This window comes from Bos indicus x Bos taurus, chromosome 24 (assembly GCF_003369695.1).
Source record: "Bos indicus x Bos taurus breed Angus x Brahman F1 hybrid chromosome 24, Bos_hybrid_MaternalHap_v2.0, whole genome shotgun sequence".
Taxonomy (NCBI): Eukaryota; Metazoa; Chordata; class Mammalia; order Artiodactyla; family Bovidae; genus Bos; species Bos indicus x Bos taurus.
Genome location: NC_040099.1, coordinates 43,627,031 through 43,646,878, shown reverse-complemented (window position 1 = coordinate 43,646,878; position 19,848 = coordinate 43,627,031). Strand labels below are relative to the sequence as shown.

The window sequence follows — 19,848 nt, the reverse complement described above, 5'->3', positions numbered from 1 at the left end:
GGGCATGTTTTCCAATGAGGATAAATCATGGGTCTAAGAAGCTGTGTTTCCACCTTTGGTTCAGTCCAGTGGAGATCTGCTGCCATCCAGTCTCATAACTCTGTTGTGTTTATTCAATTACAGAAAGTGAGACACTGGGGAATGCTTTGAAATTCTCTAGTAAAATGTTCTCTGAAGGTGTAAGAAGTTCTTTTATCATATTTGGTATCAGGAATACTTGATCTTGTCAAACACTGCTGCTCTCATCTTGCCAACCTAGTCCTTAAGGAAAGCTACAGAGAGCCTAAAGGGGGACCCCTGGAGTGTCTATGTGGAGTGTTTGTAGCAGGCCAGTAGCACATAGTGGGCACTGAGTTAAATTATCCAGAGTGTGTATGTGTGGTAAGTATCACGACCCATTTCATTTACAGTAAGCCTTAAACTTGCTGTGTCTGGTGTGTGCATCTGTTTTTAAATAGGATTGCTAACAAGGTAAAGAGGGAGTCATAGCTGAGACTTAACATCTACAAAATGGAAAAAAGTGCTCAAAAAATTAACAATTGAAATGAAAAACAGATCAGGTTAAAAAGAGAGAGAGACCATTCAAGGAAAATAGTGAAACAACCTTTTAAAGTATCAAAACAGTTTTTTTTTTTTTTTTTTTTTACTGAATCAACATTCTGCATGTAGCAGGGTGCTGTTTGCAGCTCCCAACAAAGGGAAAAGAGTACATGTATTAAGGTCACCTTCCTGCCACTAGTGAAAATAATGACTATGCCTTCAAATACAGTCTTTAGTTTGTTTTAGAATCTACCTTCTATTTATTTACGGACAGAAGATGTTACTGTAGTCCTTTATGCTCCAGTAAGATATGGAGCTATTGGCTGTCTCATTTCAGTGATAAAGTGTCTGTTCCAAGGCCACTGTGAGTGGATCGCTGAAGGTTCTTTTTCAAAGATGTCTCCCAAAGGTTCAGTGAGAGGGCTGCCTGAATTGCTAGTCCATTTGCTTAGCAGTTGGCAGCTCTGCTGTTTCACAAACGATCCAATGCACAGAAGTCAGTCCAAGAAAGCCAGAGACTGGGGAGTGGGGGTGGGTCTGGGGTCCAGTGCCGCCCCCAAAGTGCAGTGGGAGCTCCCACATGTGGGGGGGAGGGGGGGGAAGGAGCCCATTCCCCACCAAGGAGGGAGGTGTTGGGCTCTGTCACATCTTGTGCCGAGTGTAGCCCAAGTGGAAAATGGCAGGTCCAGACCTTGGCATTTCCGTCCCTGGCCGGGCAGCAAGCAGTACCTGGGCTTTGGAGAACCCACGTGGGGTTCCTTGGCCTCCAGTGCTTCAGCTCCAGCCCGACAGACAGCTCCTGGACCCCCAGCAGCTTCCCAGCCTCTTGTCTGCTTTAGGCCTGGGGCTTCTGTAATCTTCAGGGTCTTGCAATGCATAGCCAGCCAGGGCTGCAGGAAAGGTCCCACAGGCCCCTGACGATGGAGATCAGCGTCCTGCCTGCTGCCCTCCAGCACAGCCTCTTGTTCCTCAGGGCTACACAGAGCCCTGCTGCCTAGGTGGACACCAGGGACCCACACTGACTGTCTCCTGCCACCCCCGGAGCAGCTCAAGGTAACCTCCCTGCACCCGGACCTTAGACCCAGGCAACCACACATAGAAATGGGTTTACTGAACCCAGTCCAGTAAGAATCAAGCCCAACTGTGAGGAAAGTTTATATACTGGTCTTACTTGACTGAGGAATATAAGTTTGGGGAAAAGTCTTTAAATTTTCTTAACTGCTGAGTAAGAAATTATAAAATGTATTCAATAGCATAATGTGGTTTGTCAGTGACTGCTATTTTAAGAGAAAGAAATCCTTTTCTTACAGCTAATTTCCTCCTTATAGTTTTCTAATCCCCTTTCCAAAATAATCTAAAAAATAATTCAGAATCTGAAATGAGTGTTATAGGAGCTCCTTGGCAGTCTAGTGATTAAGACTCCGTGCTTTCACTGCCGTGGCGGTTTTAAGCCCTGCTCAGGAAACGAAGATCCTGCGACCCACGTGGTGTGACCAAAACAAAAATGGGTTTATAACTAGAGTTTTAGGCCCAGGCATTTATTTAAATGGTACTTTAAGATTTCAGTTTCCAAAGTTCATTTACTAATGTATAGAAATGCAAAAATATATTCATTTTTTATATTAATTTTTTTCCTGCAATCAAGCTAAACTCAGTTATATGCATTTCAATATTCTTGCTTGGAGAAGTCTGTGGACAGAGGAGTCTGGTGGGCCACAGTCCACGTATTGGAAAAAGTTGGACACGACTGAACAACTAACATTTACACTTCACTTTTGGTGGACTGTATGAGGTTTTGTACATTCTCAATCATGTGATCTGTGAATCTATGTACTTATTTGGAGCTTAGAGTTATCATTCTCATCTCTCAGTGAAGGAATCTTGAATTCCTTTTGCTCCACCATCACGAACTGAAAACTGATAGAAACGACCTCAGCCTCTGAGGGCACCTGCTGAACAGTTCCTATTAGTTTCATTCACGTTTTCTTCTGAGTTGACTCCAGTTTGTGACAGCGTCCAGAAGCCTGAAGTGACACCTGTCAGGTGACAATCCCTGAATGTCCTGTGTAGAAACCAGAACTGTATGATGTGATCTACCAGTGTTGTTTATAGCAGAATATAGTGATTTCTGAAAAGTCAGAATAAGAACCAAATAAGCATCAGAAACATTTCTGAGACGATTTTTTACTTACAGCCGCCACCACCCCCAGCCAATATATATTGTGAAAAGATTTTTTGTTAAAAAAAAAAAAAAAACAAGAGACACATGTATCACTGATTATTTTTAATGATTTTAAGCTGCAGTTCAACCACAGCATTAAAAACAGTCAGAAAGGGCTGATTTCATAATACACAGCACTAGAGCATCATCGTCCTTTAAGGATTGCGATTACAGACCTTGGGTCTAGGAACTGTATCATCACTCAGACAGGCAGGTACAAAACAGCTGGAAATCCTTCTCTGTGTATAACTGGGAATTACATTGAACAGTAAGCACAAATGGCGGTTTAAAAAAAGACCATGACTTTGGATTATCATAGGTCATGTGAACCTGTGATACTGAACCTAATGACTATTGAAAAGTTCAGATACAGCTGTATGTGTCATTATAAAGCAGCCTAGTGAAAGTGAACTAAATGCTATTAATAGTATTACGCATATTTAAAAATAGCTTTTATATCAGAAAATGTGATTTTTGAAAGCTATGAAATGAAGAATAGTAATACAGGAGGCAAGCACATTAAAATGAACCTGCATCAGTAACAGTAAAGTTTAAGCCTCTATTAGTCCTGTAGAAAGGAAGCCATGCTGTGTACCAGCTTTAGTGCTTCAGACAACAACCTGCTCAGCATCCTGTGCGGGGGAGGGGTTCTGACAGGGAGGAGCCTCCACCCTTGACTTGAGCCACCAGGACCCTGCTGCTAGCAGTGAGCAGACAGCAGGGGCTCTGAGTGCAAAACACAGACCCTAATCATCTTGTGGCCCCTGAAAAGCACAGCTGGAGGACTGACCTCTGGTCTGTTAGCATCAAGAGCTGCAGAGGCACTTGCAGTACTTATTTTGTGGATGAGAGTAATTCTGTCGTGATTTTCAAATCAGAACACATACTGCAGAACAAATAAAAAACAATTAACTAGAATTAACATCCTCTGATGACAGAATAAACTGGAAGTATGGATCAGCTGGGCAGTATTTCACCAATGACCTCCATGGACAGAACTTGGAAGGAGGCCCACACCCAGAGTTTGTTTCATCAGTGGTTTTAGTGAATGTTGTCACTTCTTTCTTTTTTGACTATTAGAATATTTGAAGATAGACACAAAGGTCACTATCAGAATCACGAGAGCTGGAAGTAGATGCTTTGTCAGTGGGAATGGCGTGATCAATGGCAAAGCCTAGTTTGGTTCTGGGGTAGTTTTCACCAGGATGTATCAAAGGGAAGGGATTAAGACTTCACTCGGCTAGCTGACTGCCAGTCTGTTCATTATAACCCGTAACAGACATTTTTCTGAGAATGGGGTCTTCTCAAGTGGACTGGTTTGTTCAGAGTTATTTTTCTCCAAACACTACTGCTCATTCAATGGTTCACAGCTTCCATTTGTCAGAAAGGCACAGAGAGACAGATGGTCATAAATGCATCTAGACTGCACAATCCTTGCTGCAGGCCACTGTGCTCACTCTGACCTAAGTTCTGCAAAGTTTTACAGTTCTAATGAAAAGTGCATTCTTCACTGGGTCTGCCCTCTTCATTCTACAACGTAAGATAGAATATGTTTTCATAAAGCAAGCTGAAAAAATCAGCATTTTTCCTGACTCTAATACTGGTCCAGCTGAACTTGAAGGGATTAAAAATAAGCATCTGGTGGCCCCAGAAGGCTACAGAATTTTAAAAACTTATTTCTTAAAAAGTGTTTTCACAGCAAAGATGCAACTCTGATTGCTGTATATAGGCTGCGCTTGCTTGTTCACACTTATTTCCCTTGTGTTATAATATTGATATTTAATAAGAAAATAAATGACATAGACTTTATCTGTATGCATCCACTCAGATTTCCTTACAAAAGAGGACAAAACACATAGGCATTCACAAATTCTATGCCATTTCTGTTAAATCTGGTTCCTATACATTATATTGCAGTACCATTTTTGTTCCACCCATTGGGTAGGATATGTGCATAATCTAGTCAAGTTATATATACAGCACCTTACAAAATGAATATGTGACAGACACTGAAAGCACCGCCACGAGTGAGGCATGACCTCGTCAGCTGAAGTTAGAGCATGTGGCACTTCAGTCACTCTGAAACTGCTGCACTCTGAGCTCTGTGGAAGGATGTGGATCCTCATCACCTGCATCTCTGGACAGTTCTCACCCAGCACCGCTCACAAGGCCTCCCTTCCTGAGCCAACCTGAAGGCAGTAGCAGCAAAGGACCGTCTAACCCTGGCTGTGAATACAGACCCAAGATGCAGCACTTGGGGAGTAAAATAACCTAAGCTGAGATCCTGATTTCTAGGGAATCCACACAAGGCAGGTGAGCCGCTAGGACCCTTTCATGGTTGGGGTGAGAGTAGGTGTTTCATCTGCCTTTGTTGGGCCCCTTTAGACACAGTGTCCTCACACTGGGGGGACTTGCCAGTGCATCTCCACTTCACCAAAGCCATGGTAACCAAGGCGACCATGCAAAGGGGGAGCCTGGTCCCTGCTCTTCCACCAAGAAGTGGGGAGCAGGTGTCTGTCACTGCAAGGCCACACACCCAGCACCAGTATCCTTCCCAGTTTTTTCCTCGTAGACACTGCTGAGCTTTGGAAATTTTAAGAAAAATGCAGGGTACACCAACGTGTTGTCATTGGAAACAGCAGACCTCAAGCAGCAGCCTCAGCACCACAAACACAATGCTTGGGGAGCAGCCCCCAGCTGCCATGTCTCAGCCAGGCGGAGGTAAGGCCCGGGACTGCCTGTCAGGATGCAGCCTCTGGCTCCGAGGAAGGCAGAGACTGGAATGGATTCTGCCAGGTCTGAGCACTTCTGCAAAGTGCTGGCCTTTGAGCCCTTCTTCTTAAGATGACAAAATACACGTAAAGAGCAGTAACTCGAAGTTAGAGACATGCTTATCTAAGCACAGATCCCTGTGCTGGGGTGAAAGGCCTGCAGTTTCCTGCTGGCCCCTTCCTACTAGCCCCTGTCCTCCTCTCCCAGCTGCAGTTAGTGGATTTAAGTGTCATTCTCAGGACAAACCTGCCTGTGTTTTGCATGTTTCCCTGTGCTGATTGGGCTGTGTATCCAAGTGTATTTGTGGTGTGGAGGACAGAGAGTAGGGCTGTCAAGCTTTTTAAACACTGAATTTTGGTCACAGAAGAACTCTAAATGCGTGGCTTGTTTAGCAAAATCTCTTTTGTAGGAAAGGACAACCTCAGTGAGGAACAACAGGCTTCCTGAAAAAGTCAACAGATGCATGAATCTTCCTGTAGGTGGGCCTGCTTAAGGCTCACACCCAGGGTGTTGCTGTGACTGTGGAGCCCAGCTTCCACCCACTGCTCCCTGGTCACCTGACTCTGGCGTCTAACCTGGATGCCACTGACTAGGCTGCAGCTTCAGAGCCATGTCTCCTTTCCATGCCAGGCCACACAACTTTCGAAAGAGTAGAGACCTAAATCACCTTATCCCTGTATGGAAGGGAGACTGACCTAATTGAATTTAGGACCTCAGCTTTTAAACTAATTCATTACAGAGGCCCAGCCTCAGAGACCATCCAAGTCATGCTTTGAATAGTTAGAGATGCGGACATCTTTAACTATTTACATTAGAGGCAGTTATCTAATAGGGTGGCTGAAAGGGAGCAGCCTCTGTTTTAAAGGACAATTAAAGTTATTTGAATTATTGTTTTGCCAGTACCATGGACAGAGGCCAGATGTTCAGGTACTTGCAGAAATTTACCAATTTCGGAGCATAACTCACCATTTTGAGCTAGAACCATAGACTGGGCTCACCCACTCTCCCCAAAGTGCTGGCGAAGTTTGGAATGACAACACCATCAGCCAACCTCGTCCTGCACCTGGGAGGATGCCTGACTGAATCTGCCGCAGATGAGGAGGACAGGCACTTCCCCATATTCACCACCAACTCAAGGTGAAACCTCCATCAAGCAAGCATAGGCTCGTGGTCAAGGCCGTCTGACCTCGTTGGGGGATGAAGGGGTCCTCTGGTCAGGTCCCCCGGAGCTCTGCCTGTCCTAGAGCTCCCACTGTGGCCCTCAGGAGGCACACTGCCCAACAGGATCTGAAGCATGAGTGACAACCGCTGACCATTTTCTCCTAAGGTAGACCAACTACTTGTGCGGATGTCACTGTGAAATGGATGAGGATTCCAATCCTCCAGACAAAACCCGGGACTTACCAGCCAAGAAGGGCCTCAGAAAGGACAGCAGACAGGACCTGAGGTTGACAGTGCTCTGCCAGCAGCACAAGGGCACCTCACCAGACAACCACACCCAAGACGACAACACTAAGAACTGAGTGGACACTTGGACCTGCAGGTCAGAGACCCTGCAAGACCAGGTAGGGACTGCACAGAAGCCCCCACCTGGGTGAAGGAAAGACAGATACTCTGCAGAAGGAAGTTACTGTTAGGGGAGAATGGACGTTACAAGATTGAAGTCTTCTGGCCGAGTTTAGCTGCAGGTTGTGCTTTTCATTTTCACCCAAGGCTCTGAGTCACTCCCTGCCCAGCTCTGCTCTCCAGGAGAGGCTGAGTGGCCCAGCAGCATGGCTGGTTCTGAGCCCTGCGTCTCTCCCAGGTGCTGGTTCCCATATGGGGCTGGTTCCCTTCCTCAACTCAGGAGTTTCTACACACACAGAACCCCCAGCCAGTGTCGGGCAACACCAGGGCAGCAAGCACATCGGAGCCACTGCTGAGTCTCACTGATCAGCCATCCAGGCCTGAACTCAACTATCCAGGGAAAAACAGACCACAGGAAACACTGAAATCACATGTTTCAACAGTATAAAAATAACCACCTTGCATTTTAAACAATTTATTGCATAAAATAGTATATTATCTGAGTATATTTCATGCTACAGTGAAAAAAAAATCAATTACTGCAGAAAGTGCCCTGCTGGAGCACTAGGGCAGCACTGTGTGATGTGTGAATGCAGGCGTAAAACACACAGCCTGAGGCTGGAGGGACTCAACCCACCAGGGATGTGGGAGTTTCCTCTGCTCCATCCAGTCTGCAGGTGCCTTGGTGATGCATGCCCTGTGATGACTCTCTTCACAAGTGTAAGTTAGCAGTATGTTAGGCTACCTCCCCAAACACCCTTTCCTGCACAATTATGGGGGGAACATTATTATGGGGCCTAATGATGCATAGGTGAGAAAACAACATACAGGACTTCACATAAAGCTTCCTCATGTTAAACAATGAAGATAGTGCAATTTTTAAAAACACAGCATCACAACACAGATTTAACTCCTTGCATTCATCTGACTTCACTTTATACCTTGGCACACAAAGCACAAACTTCAAATCATATTTTTTTAAAACAAAAGTTCCACAGTTCGGGGGGAAAGCAAACTAGCGAATCTTCCCCATAATGTATAACATTTTCCTCTGTATTCGGTTAATTGTAAAACAGGCATTCTGGCCTCTGCTTTCACATTAAAGTCAAATACCTCGTGGGTTTTATTTCATGGTGTCTTCAAAGCACCCTTTTGTGTTCTCATGCCCACACTTCGCCAAAACCAGCCCTGTCCCGTCTCTGCCGCAGGTGAATACTGTTGTGGCCAGACTGGAGGTTCACACTATTCCTTTCTGCGTGTGGTTCCCCTGAAAAGAACTGTTCTGTTTTACTGAGTTCTGCTGTGCTGTGATGCCCCCATTTCTTTTCTCACATCAGTTGTGCTCACAGGTCAGACGCACTCCCTGGGCTTCCTGTCCGTGCCCTGGTCGGGCAGCTCCGTGCTCCAGGGCCTTCCCGCTGGAGCAGCAGTCTGCTCCCCCTGTGTGCGCTGCTGTGCTGGGGGTGGGAGGGAGTGGCGGCCGGGTAGTGGCCCATCGCCTCACTGTAGGCCGGGGGCGGCCCCGCCATCCTCCCAGTACTACTGCAGGTGCTGGCACTGATGCCTGAATTGCTGCTGGGTGGGCATGGGCCCCCACTGTACACGGATACGCCTATCAAGTCGCTGTCAAATACAGTTCGGTTGGGCGGTGCCCGCACCGACTCTCGGTTGAGTTCCATCTGCTGTTCAGGGTCCCGGAGCTGCAGGGTGCAGGGCCCCTGGTAAGGAGGCGGCTCCTCCCCGTCCGACAGGGAGATGGTGGGGGGAAGGTCAATCTCGTGCTGCACGTACGGGTAGGTGGGCTGGAAGCGGCTGAACCGATCCCTCTGGAGAAAAGGTGGGGCAGTCACCCCATCCCTGCACCGCGGGGCATACATGGTCTGCAGGGAAGAGAGGAACGGCTGCGAGATGTTCTCAGCACAGTGATGACCACGGACGTGACGGCCGCAGGGAAATTCACGCCTGGTCTGTTCTCACCCATCTGACAACTTCCCCCACCAAAAAAACAAGTAAAGACTATTCCAGGAAAAAAAGTTTTCTCATTCCTAATGACTTACATCACTCACCTTGCCAAACCCAGGATGGTTCAGCAACGGATAATTGCAGTTACCTGAAAATGTAGGTTTAATGGAGTTATTGTATGTGCTATGTGTACATTTCCCACTGGGTTAAGAAGAATACAGGAGCCCCCACCCCCAGGCCAGCCCCCCACATGACCTGCTCCAGGTCCCACTCTTTTTTATAGAAAGTAAGGACAGCCCCTCTGCTTTCTCAAGCCCCTTCCAGCTCTTAGACCTGTGATTCAGAGGAGTGGGGAAAGGGACAGAATTTCCTTTGTAATTGAAAGTTGCAACTTCACGGGCCTGTACTTGGAGCAGATACAAGGCTGGGACAACTTATGACTTATTTATAGGAACCTGTTGCCCTATCAGTTACTTTAAAATATGAAACAAGTGACTTTTTCTTTCTGGCTTCTAGACTTATCCAGTTATTTTGGATAAAATTTCCTGTAATTTTTAGCAAACAACATGAAAAATGTTTTATATTCCAAAGTAAAGATGATTATAGATTTTTTTTCCCCAAAAGAATCCAGACATTTTATTTAACATAACTTATTCACCATTCAACTTTCTTCTAGAGGAAAGACATACATATATAAAGATATATATTCATCCATCAACTTCTCTCATACCATATTTTTAACTTAAAAGCAAAAAACTTATTTTCCCAATTGTATGTGTGTGCATGCTCAGTCGTGTCCAACTCTTTGCAACCTCATGGACTGTGGTCCACCAGGATCCTCTGTCCATGGAATTTTTCAGGGAGGAATACTGGAGTGGGTTGGCATTTCCTACTCTAGGGGATCTTCCCCACCCAGAGAACGAACCTGCATTGGCAGGCAGATTCTTTACCACTGCACCACCTAGAAAGCCCCTTCCCGATCATACTAAGTCTTTATTGAATCTGTTACAACACTTTTATGTTTTGGTTATATTGGCCTCCAGGTATGTGGGATCCTAGCTCCCTGGCCGGGGACTGAACCCCTTGCATTGGAAGGTGAAGTCTTAATACCACTGGACCACCAGGGAAGTTCCTCCCCCACCTCTTAAACCAGGTTATTAGCACACATCTTAGTCTTTGTGCTGACACATTCAACCCTTCCACCAATTTTGTTCATTTCCTGCCACCCACACCTCGCCAGTCTCCAATCCCTTACCTCTGAGGTGGGCCGAGGTTCAGAGCCGTCTGAAGGCCACAGGCACCCTTCCTGGGTGGGGAGCAGGGAGTGGACATCACAGGAAGATAATTAGTTTCACGTAGCAGCACCCAAAGCCAAGGCATCACACACACTCTGCTGAACACAGACTGTTTAACACCCAGGACCACAAAGCCCAGCCCTTAATCTGCACCTCGAGGAAACCTGTGGCCACAAGTACAACAAATCTCCCCACAGTAGCATTGAGAAAGGTCTGGAGTCTCTCAATCTACACATGTGTGTGTGCAACTCTGGTATCAAGCCTTCCGAGCTGGGGCTGCCCGTTAACAGCAGCAGAAGGAAAGCACTGCCCATCTACACCAGTGGGCTTTCAAACGGAAAACTGAGTTTCCCAAACCTAAGAGCCTTCTGGGCATCTTCCAATGAACTGATTCTTCAGTACAAACATTCACAAGGTAAGTGGAACCTGAGATTGAGTTGTAGTATCTTGTTTCACAAATGTTTGGCCAGGCTGACAAGCAAACAGTAGGCATGACTAAGGATCACTTCTAAGACCATGAACCTATCAACCGAGTATTTCCATGTGGTATCCCTTCTGAACTCATTGTTGACTACAGCAGGGTCTGCTGGGCTGTTGTGATTGATAAGAACTGCATCAGAGTGAGGGTAGTGCCCACATTTTTGGATTCCAAAAGAATAAGTACACATGATCTGCCATCGTAGCCTCCTGTGACCTGAAAGTGACCAGAGGCAGACCTAGGAGGCAAAGGTGACCTTCAGAGGCAAAGGTGACCTTCCCTGCTCCCTGCAGGCCAGCGTCCAGCACAGCCCCCCTCACTGCAAGCAGGTGGCATCCTTAGGTCTGACTATACAACCATGTAATGGCGATAGGCCACAGAGTGACTAACCAGGTGTCCAAGCCCCAAGCGTTGAGAACAGCACAGAACACCCTCCACTGTTTCCAGAACTCAGAATTCTACTCTTGGTGACAACAGCAGAAGATTAAAGCACAGGGAACAGCCTGATGGCCAGAACTCACAACGCCAGATGAAGCAGATGAGGAAGGACCCAGAAGGGTGGCGCATTTTCTGAAAATGGCAGTAACCATTCTCAATGGTTTTATTTCCCTAGAAATTAGCAAAACTGAAAAAATGCCTGAAAAAGATTCACACCAAGCCCTGTACACACTCAGTCCTGTATTTCACCAAATTCACATCAACCTCTCTGTTTCTAAATCCACATGCTTCCCAGCCCTGCTTCTCACAGTCCCTCCTGTCAACCCCACCCCTCCAGACCTCCCCTCCCCCTGCTTCTCTGGCCACTCAGCCTGTTCCCCCTGGGGACACATCTACATCACCAGCGCCACAGCGACCACAGCAAATGCCCCGGGGAGCCAGGTCCTCTGACCACGGCGGAGTAAGCTGAGAAATAAGTTAGCAGTTTATAGAATTTACAGCAACAGGAATGAAATCAAGCCAGCACCATTACCCAGGCCCATATGCACTGCATCTCTCCTAGCTGTGTGCTTGTGAGAACTGTTCACTCAAGCTGTGTCCACAGAGCACCTCTTGGTGACCTAAAGATGCCCCCATGGGTGCCGCGGGGAGCAGGGCCACCAGGACCTAGGCCCACAATGGCCTTGGGCCACCACAAGGGGCTCCAGGGAATCTGCATGTTGTGGAGAAGGAACAGGACAGCTCTGGATCTCACAGGCTGAAGATGCATGTTTTCAGACTCCTTTATCCTCGAGGAATCTGCTTTGTATTTTACTCCTCCAGCCACATTGGCAGGAAACTTTCCCCTAAGTTGAACCTGACACTAAAACATCTGTATTAAAGATTAAAAAATCACGTGCTCTTCCAAGTGATTGTCTTTACCATCCCAATGATCCAGATATGCCGGCTGCAGACCCAGAACACAATGACTGCATTTTTTCCTCTTAAATCTGGCACTTTTTTCGGGCTGGATGATGAGTGGAAAATCAAAATTGTCTTTTTTAAAGTTGTGGTAAGTTATATGTAACATTTACTATTTTAATCATTTGAAAGCATATGGTTCTGTGGCATTAAATCCATCCACTTGCCATGCACTGATCGCCGCATCCATCTCCAGAATTTGTCTTCTTCCCAAACTGAGACACCACACCTACTAAACACCAACTCTGTATTCCTTCCACCCAAGGCCCTGGTGACCAGCACTCTACCCTCTGTCTCTATGAATCTGACTGTTCTAAGGACCTCATCCAAGTGGAATCATACAATACTGTCCTTACTTCACTGAGCATAATGACTTTATTGCTTATCCATGGTGCAGCCAGTGTCAGCATTTCCTTCCTTTTTAAGAATGAGTAATAATCCACTGCAGGGACATACTGTATTTTGTTACTCATAGGTATCTTGGTTGGGTCCACCTTTTGGCCATCATGAATAATGCTACTGTAAACGGGGGTGTACAAATCTCTCTGAATCTCTGCTTTTCATGGAGGAGAACTTTTGGGTCATGAGGTAACTCCATGTTTAATGTGGAGGGGTGGTGGGAACCACTACTGTTTCCCATAGTGGTGGTACCATTTCACATTCTCACCAACGAGCACAGGGTTCCAATTTCTTGCCAATCCTGATCTTCTAGTTTCTTGATAACCAGTCCAAGTGGGTGTGATGTGGCATCTCACTCTGGTTTTGGCCTGTGTATGGTTAGTATGTTAAGTCAGGGTTCTCCAGAGAAACAGGAGACAGATTGATTATAGGCATCGACCACGTGTTCATGGAGGCAGAGAGGTCCCACATTTGCAATGTGTAAGATGGAAAACCAGGAAAGCCAGTGGTATAATTCAGTCCAAATAATGAAGAACTGAGAACCGGGGAGGCCACTGATATATGTTGTGGATTTCCAAGGCCCCCACACCAGGAGCTCTGATGCCCAAGGGCAGGAGAAAATCAACATCCCAGCCCAAGAAAAGAGAGGAAGAAAGAACATGTCCATCCTCCACCTTCTTGTTTTACCCAGGCCCTCAGGGATTGGATGATGCTCACCCACACTGGTGAAGGCAGATTTTCTTCACTCCGTCCACTGAGTTGAATGGCTATCTCTTCTGGAATGACTCTGACAGACACACCCAAAAGTAATGATTTATCCAGGCATTGTTTAGCTCCGTCAGGCTGACACATAAAATTAACCATCACAATTAGTGATCCTGAGCTCTTCTCATGTGCTTGTTGGCTATTTGTATTAGCTTCCTTGGAGAAGTATCTACTCAGGTTCTTTGCCTATTTCAAATCTGCCTAAATTAAAATTATGTTGACTTACTTTGTTGTTATAAAAGTTCTTTATACTTTTTGAATATCAATATGTGATTTGCAAATATTTTCTCCCATTCTGTGAGTTGCCTTTCAATCTCTTAATAGTGTCCTGTGATAAGGTTAAGATTTTAATTTTTGAAGTCCACTTTACCAATTTTTTTTCTTTGGTTGCCTGTGCTTTTGGTGTCAGATCCAAGATACCATTGCCAAATCCAATGTCATGAAGCTTTTTCCCTATTGTTTTAAGAGTTTAATAGTTTTAACTTGTACATTTAGGTTTTGATACGTTTTGAATTAACTTTTTGTATATGCTAGTAGATAAGGGTTCAATGTCGTTATTTTGCAATGAACACCCAGTTTTCCCAACACATTTTTTAAGAGTGTCCTTTCTCCTTGAATGGTCTTTGGAACCCCTGTTGGAAATCACCTGACCATATATGGTAGTTGAGTCGCTAAGTCATGTCTGACAAATCTGCGACTCCATGGACTGTAGCCCACCAGGTTCCTCTGTTCATGGAATTTTCCAGGCAAGAATACTGGAGTGGGTTGCAATTTCCTTCTCCAGGGGATCTTCCGGACCCAGGAATCGAACCCAGGTCTCCTGCATTGCAGGTGGATTCCTGCATTACCGGCAGATTCTTTTACTGACTGAGCTACAAGGGAAGCCCCTCTGACCATACATGGGGGAGTTTATTTCCAGGCTCTCTATTCTATCCTATTGGTCTAAATGTTTGTCTTTATTGCATTCTGGTAATTTTTGAAATCAAGAAGTATGTAATTTCCAACTTCGTTATTCTTTTTCAACATTATTTTGGCTATGGGCGGAGTGGAGTCCCATGAATTTCAGGATGGGCTTTTCGATTTCTGCAGAAAAACATCGCTGTGATTTTGACAGGGCTTATACTGGCTCTGTGGATTGCTCTCGGTAGTTCCCACATCTTAACAGTATCAAGTCTTTCTGTCCATGAACCCAAGATACCTTTCCATTTACTTGAGAATGATTTTCTTTCAGCAACACTACAAACCATTCATATTCATGGTTAAGTTTACTCCTAAGTATTTTATTCTGTTTGATGTTATTGTAAACTGTTTTAATTTCTTTTTGGATTGTTCGTTGTTAGTGTAAACAAACACAACTGATTTTGGCGGGCGGGGGGGGGGGGGCCCTGATTTTGTGTCCTGCAACTTTGCTGAACTTATTAGTTCTAGTGGAGTTTTTGTTTATTTGTTAATTGGAACGCTTAGGGTTTTCTTACATATCATGTCATCTACAAAGAGAGGTTAAGTTTACTTCTCCCTTTCGTACTGAGATACATTTCTTTCTTGCCTTGCTGCTCCAGCTGTGTTGGACAGAAGTGGTGAAAGCACGCATCCTCCTTCCTTGTCCAGGTCTGGCAGGGAAGCTCTCAGTCATTCACTGCTGTGTATCATGTTCACTGTGGGCTTTTCACAGATGACTTCACTGCTGAGGCAGCTTCCCTGTATCTTAGTTTGTTGAATGTTTTTATTATGAAAGGGTGTTGAATTATGTTAGATACCTTTTTTGTATCAATGAGACGATCACGTAGTTTTTTTTTCCTTTCACTCTGTTAGGTGAATTACATAGATTGATTTCATAATGTGGAACCCTCCATGCATTCCAGAAATAAACCCCACTTGGTCATGGTGATATAATCCTTTTATTATGCTGCTGAATTCTCATTTGTTAGTGCCATTGAGGATTCTTGCATCAGTGTTTATCTGGGATGTTGGCCATTGGTTTCTTTTCCTGTTGTGTCTTGGTCTGGTTTTGGTACTGGGGCAATGCTGGCCTATAAAATGAGTTCAAAAGTGTTCCATCCTTTTCAATTTTGGGGGAGGAGTCTGAGGACTGGTGTCAATTCTTTGAATGTTTTGTAGAATTGAGCAGTTAAGCCATTTAGTCTAGGAAATTTCTTTGTTGGAAGGTCTTTGATTATTGATTCAATCTCCTTACTAGTTATAGATCAATTCATATTTTCTCTTTCTTCAGGACTCAGTCTTAGGAGGGAGTTTCTAGGAATCTGTCCATTTCATCTGGGTTATTATTTTTATTCAATGTGTTGATATATAAGTGCTCAGAGTACTAATACTCTTTTTTTTGTCTGTATCTCTTAGATTTTTTTCCCATCCAAAGGATACCATCCTTATAGCACTGAAAGAGAGTCATCTGTGACCAGGATTCACTGGCTGGTGCTGTGAGCTGCAGCTGAAGCCCACTTGCTGCCGTAGGACCATGGGCACTGTGACCACATGATACCACCCCATGCCCCCAAAGTTCTTGGTGTAGCTCTCAACTAAACTCTCCTTTCAATACACAGAGGACCACAGGGATCATCAGATTTGGGCACTGGAAACACCCAGTACAGAGTTTTCCATACTGTGAACTGCAGCCTCTTCAAGAGCTAAGTGGTATCAATTTAAGTGCTATGTCTTTCCTACACATTTGGTTAAAGTGGTCAGACAATCTGAAGGTCTCTGATCTGAGCCAATTCTCACTCATTTTGGATGGGAGGAAACTGAGGCCCAAGGAGGGTACATGACTCGCTGGAGGTGACACAGCCAGTTTGTATAAAGCAAGATCACTGCTGGATATTTCAGTTTCTACCCAAGGGTTCCTCACAGCAAATGAACATTATCATATGGCCTCAAATATTTGAAATTTTATTTTACTCCCTGTTCCAGGATGAAAAGCATAGCTAAAACTGATGTTTGGGTATTTAGCAACAACTTTGCCATCTGATAAAGAAGGCTGAGTGCCAAAGAACTGATGCTTTCGAACTGTGGTGCTGGAGAAGACTCTTGAGAGTCCCTTGGACAGCAAGGAGATCAAACCAGTCAAACGTAAAGGAAATCAACCCTGAATATTATATTGGAAGGATTGATGCTGAAGCTGAAGCTCCAATACTTTGGCCATCTGATGCAAAGAGCTGACTCATTGAAAAAGACTCTGATGCTGAGAAAGAGGGCAGGAGAAGAAGGACGACAGAGGATGAGATGGTTGGATGGCATCACTGACTCAATGGACATGAGTTTGAGCAAACTCAGGGAGATGAACAGAGAGGCATGGCATGCCATTCATGGGGTTGCAAAGAGTCAGACACAACTTAGCGACCAAACAACAACAAAAGTCCATTTTCTCTTGTTTATTCCCTATTCCCAGACAGATTCCTCAGTCGTACTGACTTTTCCATCCAGGCGACACTAACAGCTTAGGCGCTGGTGACTGTCCACCTTGGGCAGCCATCATCAGACTTCTCAAGACTTCTTCCCTCCCAACTTGATTCAGTGTAGAACACATCCCCTAAGGGAAAGACAAACCATGAAGAAAGTTCTCCTGGGAGGAAAACAAAGGGACTCCTTTACTGTCCAGAACAATCAACAGCTAAAGAAAGCCTACAGGCCCAGAACCAAATCCAAGAGGAGGACTGTGATGCCTCCTGGGCTGGGGGCAGGGCCAGTGAGCAGTCAGGCTTCCAGAGGAAGAAGCCTGGGAACCAGAGAGCTCAGGGCCAAACACTGTGAGCCTCCTTTCAGGCCACGTGCCTTCTCGCCGTGGAGCTGGTGGGGGAGGAGCAGAGCCATCCTAGCCACCTCCCTTAGATGCCCAGGTCAGCCTCCCCAACAGGGACCACTCAGAATCAAGATAATTCAGAGGACACTTTTTTCCCCCCAGAACAAACCACATCAATTTTTAAGGACTAAGTAAAAGCAAACTTTACCAGCAGATGAACAGAAGTAACACATGAACATAGCCTTATCACAAGAGCCTTAACAACGGAGACCAAGCTTCTGTCCACCATCCCCTCCTGGGTCCTTCCTGGCCTTCCTCTGCAGCATTAGTTTGTAGCCCGAACAACATCAGGCTTACTATTGGTCACACTTGACTTTATACCAAAATCATATCAGTAACTTGATCAACTGCATCAACTGCATCATCAACTCTTGAGATTTAACTCTAAATGGATTTTGGCGGGTACCAAAAATCAAATCTATCCTCAGAGAACAAATAAGAAAATTCCAAACTCACATAAACCAGGCTCTATAGGGATTCCCTGATGGAGCAGTGGATAATAATCTGCCTGCCAAAGCAGGGGACATGGGTTCGATCCCTGGTCCAGGAAAATTCCACATGCCATGAAGCAACTAAGCCACGTGCCACAGCTATTCAGCCTCTCTAGAACCCACAAGCTGCAACTGCTGAAGCTGGAGCAAATAAAGCCAGTGCTTCACAACAGGAGGAGCCACTGCAGTGAGGAAGCCACGCACCACGACTAGAGAAAGCCCACTGCACAGCAACGAAGACCAAGTGTCACAGCCAAAATAACTAAGTTTAAAAAAAATGGTTCTACAAACTAAGAGCAGACTCCCTCAGAAAGAACACAAAGCTTTTTATCACAAACCCACTTAACTGCTGCTACCACTACTGAAGCATTTCCTTTTCTTGTAACTTAACTGCAGCCAATTGACTGATAGCTCTTTTTCATTTTCATCCAGAAATGGCTGCTTCCACCAAATTTAGCGCTGGTCCCTCCTACTGCCCTGGCCCCCTGGAAAGGCATTTCAGGGACACTGTGGTGATGCAGGCTCACTAGCCTTGCCAAAACAGCCTCCATCTGTCCCTCTCTTGGCAAAGAAGTGTGTCCTTCCACAGGTCTTGGGGGCAGCAAGGGGCCACATGAGGAAAGGGCTATGACTGCACAAAGCAAATCCTCTAAAACTGAGCAAGCTGGGCCCAAAGGGGCCACTGATCCAACCCACCTTTTCCCAGAGGGCTCTCTGTGAGAACCCGGGCTGTCACGGCTACTGAGGCCCCAGCTTGCCTTTCCCTTCTGGATAAAGGGAAAGCCCATTAGTGCAGAAAAGGAGTCAAGTTTCCTCAACCACATCAGAACATCTACATGTTCAGCCTCTCCTCAAAAACAAAAGCGGACTATTGGGCTTCATTGTTCCACCTTGACTATCAGCTCTTCCCCCAAGAAATATATAAAAATAACATTAACCAATAGTGTTAAACCAAACTTTCTAGAAGATGATAAATTAGATGCCCAGCCCTTCTCACACCCCTTTAAAATAAACACACTCTTTACTAACATGGTTGTGGAGACCTCACACGGTTCCAGAACAAATGGGCCAAAAGGCCCACAGAAGTGCGGGAGTCCCAGCAATGCACTGGCTCAGAGCCCTGGATGCTCACACACGGGGAGGCCGGCAGGGGGCGCGCCACACCTACCAGCTGCCAACAGCAGGCACCGCACCTCCAAACCCTGGCCACCTCCAAAGAAGCACAAACCACATGAGGCCATGGGTAGCCCGGACCCTCTAGGCCCCTTGTTGGGAGGCTGGCTGCATGTTGGGGCATCCAGAAGGGCACCTTGAAGCTGCCTTACCCCACACCCTCCTACAGTTTTCAGCCTCCTGCTCTGCAACCCTCCCCACACACAAATGGCCTCTGGAGACCCCCAGCCTCCCCCAAGACAGAAAATACCACCAAAAATAGCCACAGCACTGCTGATGGGGGGAGGCTGGGGTTCGCTGTGACGTTTCTTCGACTGGTGGGTACCAGGCCCACGTCCACTCAATGACCCAGGGAACGAAGGCAGGCAGAGCCCACACCAAGACCCTCTGATGAGGCAGGTTCCCTGTGGACACGCCTAGCTTGGGGAACTGCGGGCAAAGGCTCTCGTCACTGCTGTCGTCCCCGAGGCAGCCACGAGACCCACGTGTGTAGCAGCATCAGTGCGACTACCGAAGGGCCCCTAGGGAGGATGGGGCGGAGTGGAGGGGGTGCGCTCAGGCTCAGAGCATCACTACAGCAGCGTCCCTGCACCGTGACAGCCACAGATGGTCCCCGGTGGGACCCTGACTGTGAGCGGGTCACACTGTTCTCCCAGAGCCACGTGAAAGGCGGTGGTACCTCTCAGGAGCCCTAAGGGAAGAGGCAGTAATTAGGGGGAAGAAGTGCTGCCAGTTGGGGGACACGTTCCTGGGCAGCGACCCCCAGCACTCCAGGATCCCATCTGTGTCGTGTCCCAACTAGACATGAAACAGAGCCCTGGCCTGGACTGAACGGTTTCTGGTCACTGTGTAAACGTGCATCATGAGTTTGTGAAACCTCTGGGAGTGGTATTCACACCTCCCTGGTTTTATCAGAAGAAAAATCCAAGCCCTGGGATGCACCTGCCCGGCACAGGGACTCAGGGAGGAAATGCGGC

At 46.3% G+C, this 19,848-nt stretch overlaps 1 protein-coding gene across 10 annotated transcripts in view; it reads right to left on the bottom strand.

Moving 5' to 3' along the window:
- Positions 1-2,809: 2,809 nt before the first annotated feature.
- Positions 2,810-19,848, bottom strand: part of LDLRAD4 (low density lipoprotein receptor class A domain containing 4) — a 172,541-nt gene continuing 155,502 nt past the window's right edge. For all 10 annotated transcript variants that reach the window (XM_027526195.1, XM_027526188.1, XM_027526196.1 and 7 more), the window contains 2 exons: positions 10,317-10,367; positions 2,810-8,979 (listed from right to left, as the gene is read on the bottom strand). In XM_027526195.1, coding sequence (XP_027381996.1) covers positions 8,443-8,979; positions 10,317-10,367 — 588 coding nt within the window. In that variant the 3' untranslated portion in view covers positions 2,810-8,442. The remainder of the gene's footprint in view (positions 8,980-10,316; positions 10,368-19,848) is intronic.